The sequence below is a fragment of the Monodelphis domestica genome, chromosome 4, assembly GCF_027887165.1.
Source record: "Monodelphis domestica isolate mMonDom1 chromosome 4, mMonDom1.pri, whole genome shotgun sequence".
Taxonomy (NCBI): domain Eukaryota; kingdom Metazoa; phylum Chordata; class Mammalia; order Didelphimorphia; family Didelphidae; genus Monodelphis; species Monodelphis domestica.
The window spans coordinates 345,481,305-345,495,714 of record NC_077230.1 but is presented as its reverse complement, the minus strand read 5'-3'; the positions used below and the strand labels follow the sequence as shown (position 1 = coordinate 345,495,714).

General features: G+C 43.9%; 1 protein-coding gene across 1 annotated transcript in view; it reads right to left on the bottom strand.

The window, feature by feature from the left end:
- Positions 1 to 14,410, bottom strand: part of CHRDL2 (chordin like 2) — an 89,631-nt gene that overhangs the window by 56,331 nt on the left and 18,890 nt on the right. The window contains 1 exon segment of the mRNA XM_001367459.5: positions 12,547 to 12,659. Coding sequence (XP_001367496.4) covers positions 12,547 to 12,659 — 113 coding nt within the window.

Genomic DNA, 14,410 nt, shown 5'->3' with positions numbered 1-14,410 from the left:
GAACTGGAGGAATTCCATGGGGACTAGAATGACCTCCAGGAATTGATGCAGAGTGAAAGGAGCAGAACCAGGAGAACCTTATACACAGAGACTGATGCACTGTGGTACAATCGAATGTAATGGATTTCTCCATTAGTGGCAATGAAGTGACCCTGAACAATTCAGAGGGATCTATGAGAAAGAACACTATCCACATTCAGAGGAAAAACTGTGGAAGTAGAAACACAGAAGAAAAACAACTGCTTGATCACATGTGTTGATGGGGATATGATTGGGGATGTAGACTCTAAACAATCACCCTAGTGCAAATATTAATAATATGGAAATAGGTCTTAATCAATGACACATGTAAAACCCAGTGGAATTGTGCATCAGATACAGGAGGGGGCTGGGGAGAGGAGAGGGAAAGAACATGAGTCTTGTCACCATTGAAAATATTCTAAATCATCTAATTAAATAAATTTTTCAAAAGGAAAAGGAGTGTATTAAAGACAAACAAAATGACATACTTTGAAAAAAATAAATAAAAAAGATGAAGGGGCAGCTAGATGGCTAAGTGGATAGTCAGGCCTGGATATGGGAGATCCTGAGTTCAAATCTGTCCGTAGACACTTTCTAGTTGTATGACTCTGGGTAAGTCACTTAACTCCAATTGGTTAGCCCTTACTACTCTTCTGCCTTGGAATCAATATTTTGACAGAAGGTAAGTGTTTTTAAAAAAATAAATAAAAGAGATGAAAGATCTATAGAACTCTCAGTAGGTTCATATCTATGGATTCTGAACATTTTCTTTTAGAAAATTTCTTTCTTCAGGTTTTTCATGACACTGGTCTCTCCTGGTTCTCCTCCAACCTGACTGGCCATTCCTTCTTAGTCTCTTTTGCTGGTTCTTTGTCCAGGTCACGCCCATTAACTTTGGGGGGTTCCCCATGGATTTATCCTTGGAACCCTCTTTTTCCTTATATTTTGTCTCACTTGGTAATCTCAATAAATGTGATAAATAAGCCAGTTGATAGTATAATTAAGGCAAATTCTCAATTGATTTAATGACTAGATCCAAAGACATTGATTCATTAATCCATGGGTTCAATTATTATCTCTTTGTAGTTGATTTCCAGATCATATATCCAGGTCCAGTCCCTTTCCTGAGCCACAGTCTCAGTATACACTGAACAAGACACACACCAGCCAAATGAAAAATAAAATTGCCTATATATTAGTAGAGAGGAAATGGTTGATTATTTAGGTAGAATTAATTTCTGACTCATCTGTGTATAATCAGATCAACTAGATTAGTCAAAAGACTAAGATCAATACCAAGCTAGAAGAAAGTACAAAAATGAGATGTTGTGGGTAATTACATTAACTCTAATCTTATCTATTCAGAAAAGATACTGCAATGGATCAAGGAAAAGATATTGAGATCAATTATCACCACATCCTACAAAAGTTTAACCAACATAAAGAAATCATCATTTACAAAGAGGCCAAAAAAATTCCAAAGTTCATTTCAATGAGAAATTTACCTGCTTTCCCAATCAATCAGAGATATAGCCGTCTTGAGTAATGCTTTTTAAAAATATAAATGCATTTATTAAATGCTAAGGAGGAAGAGGACCATTAAAATTGCCTCAGAAAACAACAAATAGCAGCTGCGGGGAAAACAAGTTGCAAAAAGGTTTGCATGACACCCAAATAAACCGGATTATAAGAGCATTTAGAGATGCAACTGGAAGGGCAGCAGATAAGGGGGGAAATGAAAAGATCTATCAATGCTTTTTGTTGTTATTGTTGTTCCAATGTAGAAGAGTGGTAAGGGCTAGGTAATGGGGGTTAAATGACCTGCTCAGGATCACACAGCTAGGAAGTTACTTCTAAAGCAATCAACGTTCTTCATTGACTGCAGTATACCTTTAATACCTCACTGGTGAGGAACAGCACTTAGGGAAATAAAGTGTGTAATTAGAAAATTTTGTATTCTTGAACTCTATCTCCCAGCATCCCTTTCTTCTTTATCCCCACATTTGTGTTATGTGTCTATATAGTTCTGTAACTCCTCCCTAGCATGAGTATCTTCTGCTCAAATCAGACCATACATTTAGATCCCAGTGTGGGGATCTCCTCCTCTCTCTCCCTCCCTCCCTCCCTCCCTCCCTCTCTCTCTCTCTCTCTCTCTCTCATCTTTTGAGGGGTAATGAGGTGGGATTAGTGTCCTCGATATATTTGTGAAGAAGTGATTGATTGCTCAGAGAAATTCAATGGGGATATACAAGAAGGAATGGGCGTGGAGTCGTTACTAATGAGGCTGGAGTGGGAGTAGGACACCAGTGAAGGTGAGGGAGGAAGGGCATCCATGTACCAACCACAGGTTCCTGGGAATAGCCTAGGAGGGAATTAGCAAGGAAGGAAGAATGTAGGGGAAGGGCCGTTGGAACTAGAGCCGATTCTGGATTTAGAGTGACTGATTCCAACCCTAAAAGGCCCTGAGTTAACTGAGTGGCAACATATTTTTGGTCCCTAGTAGTCTCTATAATGAGAAAAGAAAGTGCTAGGGAGAAGCCAATGGACTAGCGCTCAGGTCCAAGTATAGTTAGTGGCAAATGCAATTGAGTTCCTGAGTGGGGCTATGTCCCTGTGAGCTCCAGTGCTCATGGAGTAAGTGAGAAATGAAGTCAGCCAGATGCAGTGTGACCTTGAGGGTTCAAGAAGATGATCAACATCTTCCTTCTGGACAATGTGCTCCCAGGACCTCCCAAAACGATAGGGAAATGTTTGGAAGGTGTTGTTAAGCAAGAATATCACTACCCTTGATTTGTAACCCAGAGCCATCATGGTTTAGTCCTGGTTAATAATGACTCTGTACCCAAGTCCTCAGGCATCTTCCACTAGAGCTCAACATAGAAAACCCCTCCAGAAACATATATCATGGGAGAAAACCAGTGTGGGCAAGTAGGCTTCCCAGAACTGCACTGCTCTGCCCCACCTAGACCTCTTGCTCTCCCTCCTTCAAACACACTCAGTTCTGTAGTTGGGACATAACAACCAGTTTCCAGTCCATTAGCTTGGAGACCTGGGATATCCCTGACATCGTCTGTAACCTGCAACAAGCCTCCAAAGGTAGATGCCCTGCCTAGATCTACTGGCAACAGCTTCTGCCTACCTGTTCCCTCAGCACAATTGCCCTGAAATTGAGGCAGCTAGGCGATACAGTGGATAGTGCCAGCCTGGAGCAGGAAGGCATGAGTTCCAAACTGGTTTCAGATATTTACTGTGTGACCCTGGGCAAGATACCTAACCTCTGTATGCCTCAGTTTCCTCAGTTGTAAAATAGGGATAATACAACACTTAGCAAGGTTGTGAGGATTAAATGAGATAATATGTGTAAGGTACCTGGCACATAGTAATTGCTATATAAATATTTATATGCTTCTCCTTCCTTGTCTAACATAACTTCTATTCATGTATCATAGGACTGCATTAGCTTTCTTACCAGTGATGTCAAACTTTTTTTTAAAACCCTTACAGTCTATCTTGGAATCAATAATAATTATTGGTTCCCAGGCAGAAGAATGGTAAGGGTCAGACTATGGAGGTTAGGTGACTTGCCAAGGATCACACAGCTAGGAAGTATCTGAGGCCAGATTTAAACCCAGGACCCTCTGGACAGACACTTCCTAGCTGTGTGATCCTGGGCAAGTCACCTAACCCCCATCTGAGCCATCTAACTGCCCCATCAAGCTTTCTGCTTATCCCCATAATTTGTCTGTTAACTAGGCAAATCTAAATACTACTTTCATCTTCTAATGTTTCCTACTTTTCCTCCTTGGTCTGAAATAACCTGCCTTTTCTCTTTCTCAACAATTAGGTCTATCTCCATCCTTTGGTACCAGGGATCAGTATGTGAATGTCCCCACTTTTTAGAAGGGGGGAAAAAAGATTCTTCACACTCTAGACTGGTACATCTGATTTTCCTGGCAAAGTTCAAGAATACTAAGTATTAAAAGGGTGACAGCAGATCACTCCAGCTCCTGCCTCAGTACCTCCTCCGTGGCTGCTGTCCCCCAGGGACAAGGGTCTGGGATGCTGTGTAATTATCCTAACATCCAAGATTTTAAAACTTTTGGAGAAATTTCAGGAAAAGAAACTTGCCAACACACTGAATCAAGAAAGTGGATCCTTTTGGAGAAGGTGCTATAAAGCTGCCTGCAGAAGCCACACACTGCATCAAAAGATCCAGAATGTACTGAACTGAACTGAAAGGGGCTGAACATATTATTCTGAAGGTATCTCTTATGCCAAAGGGGACTGCCCTCTAATTGGCATTTTGTCAATGAGTCTATCAACCAGTTTTGGTTTTCTTCTTCCTCTATTTCCCTCTTATCTCTAACTATTGTAGCTTCCTCTTAGAGAGTGCAATATTGTATGTACTTTTAGCTAGAAGATATTAGAGGTATAAGATAGTTATGTTTAAATGATCCATTTGGGAGACTAGTCTCCTAAAGGATTACAGGAGGGATGGTATGGAGGGAATTTCATTCCTTCCCCCCCAGACTGAAGCAGAGGTTCATCCCATTTTTCATATGCCAGTGCTGCATCCATGAATATAAATAAAAGAGGGTGGGTGGAGCCCACTGGGGTCTTTTTTTGGACTCACTACTTCCTTGAGCAGGCAGGTGAGGGATGGACAGAGGATCTGGCAGGATGAACCACATGTGGTCATATTTAGAGTAAGAAAGAGACTTTAAATCTATGCTTATCTACCTTTTCTATTTCAAGTGATTATTTTGTGGAAAATAAGAACTGGTAGATATTAATTTAAATCTAACAACACTCTTCTTCCTCACTGCTGCCTTCTAGCTTTCCTGACCTCCTTCAAGGCTCACCTCCAGTGCCACCTTCCACTCTAGTCCTTTGCCAGTACCTCCCACCCCCACCAGTGCCTTCTTGCTGGGATTCTCTTCTGGCTTTCCATCTCCTGCAGAACTTGCTGCCTCTCTTATTAAGACGGGAGCTCCTCCGGTTTTCCTATGTACCCCTGGCACTCACTAACACACAGTAAGCCTTTAGTAAATGTTTGTTGACTGAGGACAGGGAGGAATCAGGGGCAAGGAAAATGGGCAAGGGATAGGGATGGAGGGCAGGGATATGAGACCTCTCACCCTATGGCCTGCCAGAAACAGAGAGTGGGAGAGAAGTGGGAATCTCCCCATTCTATCTCTTGTGTAAATTAAAGAGAAAGTTGTACCAAGAGGAAGAGGGGGTGTGCCTCAGGGGACCAGCTCCAGCTGGGACACAGCCCCAGATGTCCAAGGCTGAGGAACACCTGCTGTTTGTCTGAAGAGCTGACGTCAGCACCCCCCACCCATCCATCCATCCACCCACTCCCTCCTCCCTGAGAACAGAGACAGCAGGGCCTATTACACCATCAGGAATTATGTCACAAATGGGTTTGGCTTAGGGCCAAGAGACATTTCAAGCTTCGGTACAGCAGCTTTCCTGCAGGGGGCCAAAGTGCTCTGCCAGTTAGGGGGGGGGTGCTCCCTGATTATAACATCCATCCCCCTACCTCTCAGTAAGTCACCATCTTGGTGAGGTCAGAGCATTTCAGAGGATCATAGATCGAGAGCTGAAAGGGACCTCTGAGCTCATCATTGGGTTGGAGGAGAACCAGGAGAGAGCAGGGGACACAAAAACCAAGAGAGGAGACAGAATTCAAGAAAAAAGAGAACTGACAGCATCAGAGGCAAGACAAAAATTGAGAAAAGGCCAGAAGCTTTGGCAACTGAAAGAAGGGAACCCAGGTCCAAATCCCTAGTTTTATAGACCAATAAACTGAGGACGAGATGAGAGGGAGGGATTTGCCCACAATCCCACAGGCAGTAAGTGGCAGGATCTGAACCCAGGTTTTCTGATTCTGAATTGCACCATAGTTTCCCCTTCTGTAAAATGAGGGAATGTCAAACAAAACAAATTCCCCCAATGGCTAAGCACAAATATGGTTCAGTTGTTTCAGTCAAGACTGACTGTGACCTCCTTTGGGGTTTTCTTGGCAAAGATGCTGGAGTGTCTGCCATTTCCTTCTCCGTCTCATTTTACAGATGAGGAAACTGAGGCAGACAGAGTGAAGTGACTTGTCTAAGGTCACCCAGCTACCAAGTATCTTAAGACCAGAATAAAGCTTGGGTCTTCCTGACTCCAGTCCCAGTGCTCTATCCACTATGCCACTTAGCTGTCCTTTGTAAAAAAAAATACATCTGTATCTACATGCACATTAAGTATGCATATATATGTATATACATATACATATATGTACACACATGTACATCTATATCTATAAATGGGTGTATATCTAGATCTATCCATGTCTCACACACACTCTAAATCTATATAACCTCTCTGTAATGGATGATAGTATATTTTATTCTCGATTCTCTCAGGTGCAGGATGGGAAGGAGAGAAAACAGATTCCTATTTTGGGGGCTATTTTTTTACATAGGAGGACATTCCAGATGTAAAATGTCCTGTGAGCCTTCAGACGAGGCCGCTGCATTTTTAATTTTCCTTAACTCTTTTTACTTGGTTCCCAAGATCTACCACAAAGCAGGAATCGTCTGTAAAAGCTTATAGCGCAAAAACAAAAGCCATCCACAAACTGCAAGTGGAAAATTGAAAAAATCAAATCAAATGAAGGCGTCGACACAATAGCCTCCAAGGGCTAATCCCTCTGCTTTGTGGCCGAAGATGCCTTTGGTTCCTTAGAGGGGGGACCTTGGCTGCTTCTCTTAGTCCTGGAGCTGCCTTGAGGCAATGGAGAGGGAACATGGCACCAGGCTTCCCATCTTGGTTCTGACACTTCAAAACTGGGTGACTATGAGTTAATTTGGCACGGTCTCTCTGACCCAAAGGTCTTCATCATTAAAAAAAAAACAAACCAAATATTATTTAAACCCTTACCTTCCTCTTAGAATCAATACTGTGTATTGGTTCAAAGATAGAAGGGCAGTCAGGGCTAGGCAATGGGGGTTCAGTGACTTGCCCAGGGTCACACAGATAGGAAGGGTCTGAGGTCAGATTTGAACCCAGGACTTTCAATTTTTAGACCTGACTTTCAATCCATCGAGACACCCAGCTGCCTCCAGTCTTCACCTTTAAAATGGTGATAACATCTGAGTAACGTCCTCATGGGATTGTTGAGAAGATGGAATGAGGCAATATACTTGGCCCACTACAATGCATTATATAAATGTCAGCTATTATTTGCCTTGCACATTTGAAGCATTTAATTAATGCTTGTTGATGCCCCATAGCAGACTGTATTATTACTGTCAGATACTCCTGGCTGGAAGGCACTGAGAACACAAGACCCCACTGCGCTTATTGTTCATGGGTTATTTAAAAAAAAAAAAGCCAAACATTTGATCAGCAGAACAAAATGTAGCTTTAAAAACTCTCCTCCAAAATGCATCTGTGAAGTACAGAGGCAGCTGGGTGGCTCAGGAGACAGAGCCAGGTCTAGAGGTGGGAGGACCTGGGTTCAAATCTAGCCTTAGATGCTTCTTAGCTATGTGACCCTGGGTAAGTCACTTAACCCTGTTTGCCTGCCCCTTGCCCTTTTGATTTGATTTCATTTGATCCTAAGAGTCTCTGGCTTACAACTAGTTTGATAGAATTGATACTAAGGCAGAAAGAAAAGGTTAGGGGGAAAAAAAGCCAAACATTTGTTCAGAGGAGCAAATTTAGCCTTAAAAATTCTCCTTTAGCAACATAACTGTGAAGAACAGAGGTGTTTATGAGATCATAAAAAATCCTTTCGAGAGAAGCAGGCTGGCAGAGTGCATAAAGAGCCAGTGTTCCCATCAGGAAGGCTTGGAGCTAAGAACTACCTTTCACACAGACCCCCTGAGTGACCCTGGGCAAGTCCCTTGACTTTCCAGTGCCCCGGGGCAATGCTGTAAGACTCTAAGTTGAAAAGGAGTTGGGTATCTATATCCATATGGGGCATTTCCTCCTCCAGGCCCATCCCAACCCCTGCCAATTTTCCTTCCCCAAATTCCTAGGAAGATTAAAAAAAAAAAAGGAGAGATGACCAATGATTCTCTATTAAGAAAAAAAAAAGGTTCTAAAGTCAGAGAATCTGGGCTCAAGTTAATCTGACCTCTGACACTTGTGTGTGATCTTGGGCAAATTTCTTAATTTTCCTGGTCTTGAGTTTCCTCATCTGAAAAATAAGGAGTTTGGATTTGATGGCCTCTGAGATCCCTCCTGTGAGCCGAAAGGAAGACCCCTCAATTCCCCTGGCCCAGTCCCTGGCACACTGGATAGATGCCCTGTGATGGACTTATGGCAAGATAAGGGCAAAAGGGGGCAGCTGAGGGGCACAATGGATAGAGAGCTAGGAAGTCAGGAAGCCTGAGTAATCTCAGACACTTCCTGGCTATGTGACCCTGGGCAAGTCACTTCACCCTGTTTGCCTCAGTTTCCTCATTTGTAAAATGAAGTGGAGATGGAAATGGCAAACTACTCCAGGATCTGTGCCAAGAAAACCCCAGATGGGGTCACGAAGAGTGGGACAAGACTGAAAAATGACTGAACAAAAACAAATGGGCCAAAGTGGTGCCAGATGAGTAGGTGTGGAAGCATTGTGATTTGTACAGTTGGAGTGCATCGATGAGCTTGAGCGGTCCAGAGCAAGGTTGGAGAATGATGTGATTTTATTTGATTTGACTTTCTACAGAATTATTAAAAGCCTTTAACAAGAAAACGCCTACACCAGAAGCTAGGGGCTGTGTCACTAATGAGCTGTGGGAGCTCCTGGAGGGAGGGGGCTCTGGTGGTGCCTTTCCGTATCCTCAGGGCTTAGAACTGGGCTTGGCACACAGGAAGGTCTTAATAAATGCATATTGATTGACCATGCGACCTCGGGCAACTCCCTCCCTCCTTCTGAATCTTAGTTAACTCATAAGCTCCTAAAATTAGAGCTAGAAGGGGCTTCAGAGCCCATCTGGCCTCATTCTCTCATTTTAGAGGAGACTAAGACTCCGGAGATTAATGATTTATCCAAGGTCACTTAGTAAGACTCAGAGAGATTGTCCAAGATCACATAAGTATTGTGGTAGTAACCATCAGATTATTGATTGGCTCAAGTAACAGTGGATTTGAACCCAGATCCTCAGACTTCAGAATCAGTGACCTTTCCACTGTACTAATACAAACTCATGAACCTCAGAGTATGAGACTCATCTATAAAATGATCTTGGCAATCCCTGAGCTGCCTTCCTCCCAGGATTACCATAGAAATGAATGAATGAATGAATGAATGAATGAATGAATACTCTCAAGAGTACCAAGTTGCCACATAAGTGGAACAGGCAGCTAGATGGCACAGGAGATAAAATCAGGAAGATGCTAGCAAGCCACTTATCCCTGTTTGCCTCAGTTTCCTTATCTGTCAAATGAGCTGGAGAAGGAAATGGCAAACCACTCCAGTATCTCTGCCAAGAAACCCTAAGTGGGGTCATGAGGATTCAGACAACTGAACAACAACACACACGAGGAACAGAAATAATTTTCCCCCCTTAAACCCCTACCTTCTGCCTTAGAATTGATATTAAGTGTTGGTTCCAAGGCAGAAGAGCAATAAGGGCTGGGCAATTGGGGCTAAATGACTTGCTTAAGGTCACACAGCTGGGAAGTATCTGGAGGCTGTATCTGCACTCAGATCTTCCAGTGCTTCCTCTGCTGTGCTACCCAAGCATCGTCTTCATCATCAGGATCTAGCGGCAGCTGGTAGACTGAGAAGAGTGCTGAGCATGGAGGTTGGAGACACGGGTCACTCCTGGCTCTGAGGCTAGCCAGGCACGTATTTTTAGGCGAGTCACTGAGCTCTTGGCTTTCCCGCTAGTACTCCCCTTTGGGATCTTTCCTCCACTTCCAGCTTTCAATAAGCCTGTCTTCTTTTGTCTGCTTGTAATCTGTTCTCCCTCTCCTTGCTGCCGCCATACCCTGGTCATCTCCAGGCCATTCTCCCAGCTTCCTCATTGACTTCCATGCCTAGCTCATGATCAGAGAAGAGTTCCTCTTCATCCCCTGCCGCAATCCTCAGGGGCTTCAGTAACAGCTGACCCTAACCATCTGATCTCGTAATTCCTAGTCCACCCCCTCCAACAGCCACACACTTGGCACTGTCTCATTGCACCCCGTGCAAGGCTTCTCTCCAGCCACAGCTTCCTGCCCTTCTGCTCTCCCATTCTCATTCACTCACAAAAAAACAAACCAAAACCCTCTTGGCTCTCATCATAGCCTTCAGCCCCCGGACCCCCAACATTCCCATTCTCCCCATCCATCTTTCCCACTTTGGCTTCACCTGCTTCCATACCCAGCCGAGATCCCTGCAATCAGTTGCTTCAGGATCTCACCAGCTACAAGTCTGGAATTTCCTGCTCCCTGGACAGTCCCTTCTGATCTAATGGCAGATTCTCACACCCAGATAACTGTCATCGTCAGATTTGCCTACTTCCTGCTCTAGGATCCATTCGGTGTTCCTGGAGAAAAGAAGGAAACTGAGCGGATTCTCCCCGCTGTCGCTTTAGGCTGCCTAACTGCCCCTGGTCCTCCATGATGCCCAGTGATGTTCCTACCCCTACCACCGCCCACTGGTAATCTCACTCCCCACAGGGGCTGCTCTGCATTTTGTCTTCTCTTCTCTCTTCCCCAACCATGTTCCCATCCCTACCCCTTCTTCCCGTGCCCGCTTATTAGCTAGGACCCCAAGCAAGTCACTGAACGTCTCTGATTCTCGCTTCTTCATCCCCCAAAGGAGGATAATTCCTGCACCTCCTGCCTCCTCCAAGGGCAGCGGTGAGCCTCAAACAGGATGGTGTATGTGAGCTAATCTGCACCCCTCAGTTATCATTGCTGTTAATGTTAAGCTGCTCTGTCACCGCCGTCTAAAGCAGGGGTCCCCAAACCTTTTACACAGGGGACCAGTTCACTGTCCCTCAGATCGTTGGAGGGCCAGACTATAAAAATGAACTATGAACAAATCTGTATAGAGCTGTCTGGGATAGCGGAGGCTGCAGCGCTGGCTGTGATGGGCCTGTCACACCTTGCACAGGCCCATCACCGCCACCACTATACAGTGGGGAATCCCCTCCCCCCATCGTTGCTCATCATGCTGACGTCTTCCATTGTGCAGCCACATAATCCTTTGTGCAGCGCCTCGTTCTCATTCAGTTACTCTCAGAACAAGGTGCCACACAAAGGATGATGTCACCGGAAGTAGTGCTGTAAGAGAGAGATGCCGTGCTTTGTGGCGCCACCACATACAGAGCTCCTCTCTCTGGTCACCAATGAAAGAGGTACCCCTTCAGGAAGTGCAGGGGGAGCTGGATACATGGCCGCAGGAGGAAGCATGTGGGCTGCAGGCTGTAGTTTGGGGACCCTTGGTCTAAATCAAACTACCTTAGCTCCTCCCCACCATTTCTCAAGTCTTCCCAACGTTGGCCTCCCCATGATTCCACTCTTTCCTTCCAACGTCAGACACAGAAGAAAAATCTGCACTCCTCATGGATCCCTCTTAGAATCTGAAGCCCCCCCCTTTTTAACCCTTACCTTTTGGGTTAGAATCAATACTATGTTTTGGTTCTAAGGCAGAAGGGCGATAAGGGCTGAGGAATAGAGGTAAAGTGACTTGTCCAGGATCATACAGTGTCTAAGGTCAGATTTGAACCTAGGACCTCCTCATTCCAGGCCAGGCTCTCTATCCACTATCTATCCAGCTGCCCTTTACCTAAGATCTTGATTAGATTTCTAAAGTGTCATTCCAGCTTTGTTGGACATTACCACTTCCCACACAATGTGGTCTAGCCAAACTGGCTTTCTCTTGGTTCTTTATGCATGGCCCTCAATCTCCCACCTCCAAGCCTTTTCATTATGCTTGGACCTCATCCTTTCCTTATCTCTGTCTAAAAGTAGCTCTCTTCCTTTAAGATGAAGCTTAAGAACCATCTTCTTTCCTGCTCCCTTGCCCTTCTTCCCAAACTACCTCATATTTAATTCCTTTTTTTCTTTAAACCTTACCTTCCATCTTAGAATCAATACTATGTATTGGTTCCAAGGCTGAAGAGTGGTAAGGGCTAGGCAATGGGGGTCAAGTGACTTGCCCAGGGTCACATAGCTAAGAAGTGTCTGAGGCCAGATTTGAACTCAGGATCTCCTGTCTCAAGGTCTGGCTCTCAATCCACTGAGCTACTCAGGCTGCCCCTCCCCCCCCTTAAAAAATAAAACACCCTTACTTTCCATCTTGGAATCAATACTATGTATTGGTTCCAGCCCAAAGAGTGGTAAGGATTAGGTAATGGGGGTAAGTGACTTGCCCAGGGTCACACAGCTGGGAAATGTCTGTGGCCAGATTTGAACCCAGGACCTCCTGTCTCTAGGCCTGGCTCTCAATCCACTGAGCCACCCGGCTGCCCCTCTGGGGTGATTTTTAGGTCACTCTCAGTGGCCATGTTTTTGGACCCAGTGGAGGAAGACGGACCCACCTACCTCCGAACAGGTGCAGCGCAGACAGTACATCAGCCCCTGCGGCTCCAAGTAGGGATGCCAGCTCTCCCCCAGGGCATATCGCTTCCCGTGGAAAAGGCAGAACATGTCAGGGCCTGGAAAGACCAACCAGCCATACATTAGTCGTCCTCAGGAGGACGTCTTCATCCTGCCTCTTGGATTTCCTTCAAAACCCAGCCAAAGCCGTGCCTTCTGCAGAGAGCCTTTTCTGACCCCCCTCCTCCCTTCCTTTCCCAACAAGAAAGCCCTTGGCATCTGTGCAGCATGTACTGTGGTGTGCTTCTTTGTAAATGTTTCCCTAAGAGAAGGGAGACTCCTTAAGGGCAGGGATTGCTTTGTTTTTGACTTGGTCTGGATACCTAGAACCTAGCATACAGTAGGCAATTGATAAACGCTTATTGATGGTTCTCCCCTCCCTAAGGTCTTCGGCTTGAGTCCCACCTCTTCTAGGGAGCCCTCCCTGACTGGTCTAAGCTAAACTGATCTTTATCAAAAAACTTGGGAGCTCATGGAGGAAACTTTAGAGATAGGGACTGGCCCCTTGATTTCACTGGTATGAGGAACTCCCAGTGGAGGGAATACCCTTCATCAACGCAAGCAAGCACCTCTTCTGCAACTTGTAAACTGAGAGTTTTTTAGGGCGCTATAGGGTTAAGTGACTTGCTCAGGGTCACACAGTCAATATACATCAGGGGTAGGGCTCAAATTGAGGTCTTTCTAGCTCCATGTTCAACTCTTAATCCACTAGGCTACCCTACGTCTCCTTGGAAGGGTCCTTAGAAATACGTTGAAAGAGTCTTCAGAGATCAACTAATGCCCAATGCTTGAATAAAAATTCTCTAATGCCCACTACTTGAATAAAAATTCTCTAATGCCCACTATGAATAAAGATTCTCTAATGCCCACTATGAATAAAAATTCTCTAATGCCCACTATGAATAAAAATTCTCTAATGCCCACTATGAATAAAAATTCTCTAATGCCCACTATGAATAAAAATTCTCTAATGCCCACTATGAATAAAAATTCTCTAATGCCCACTACTTGAATAAAAATTCTCTAATGCCCACTATGAATAAAAATTCTCTAATGCCCACTACTTGAATAAAAATTCTCTAATGCCCACTATGAATAAAAATTCTCTAATGCCCACTATGAATAAAAATTCTCTAATGCCCACTATGAATAAAAATTCTCTAATGCCCACTATGAATAGAAATTCTCTAATGCCCACTATGAATAAAAATTCTCTAATGCCCACTATGAATAAAAATTCTCTAATGCCCACTATGAATAAAAATTCTCTAATGCCCACTATGAATAAAAATTCTCTAATGCCCACTATGAATAAAAATTCTCTAATGCCCACTACTTGAATAAAAATTCTCTAATGCCCACTATGAATAAAAATTCTCTAATGCCCACTATGAATAAAAATTCTCTAATGCCCACTACTTGAATAAAAATTCTCTAATGCCCACTATGAATAAAAATTCTCTAATGCCCACTACTTGAATAAAAATTCTCTAATGCCCACTATGAATAAAAATTCTCTAATGCCCACTATGAATAAAAATTCTCTAATGCCCACTACTTGAATAAAAATTCTCTAATGCCCACTATGAATAAAAATTCTCTAATGCCCACTACTTGAATAAAAATTCTCTAAATGCCCACTATGAATAAAAATTCTCTAATGCCCACTACTTGAATAAAAATTCTCTAATGCCCACTATGAATAAAAATTCTCTAATGCCCACTACTTGAATAAAAATTCTCTAATGCCCACTACTTGAATAAAAATACTCTAATACCCAATACTTGAATAAAAATTCTCTCTTTAATG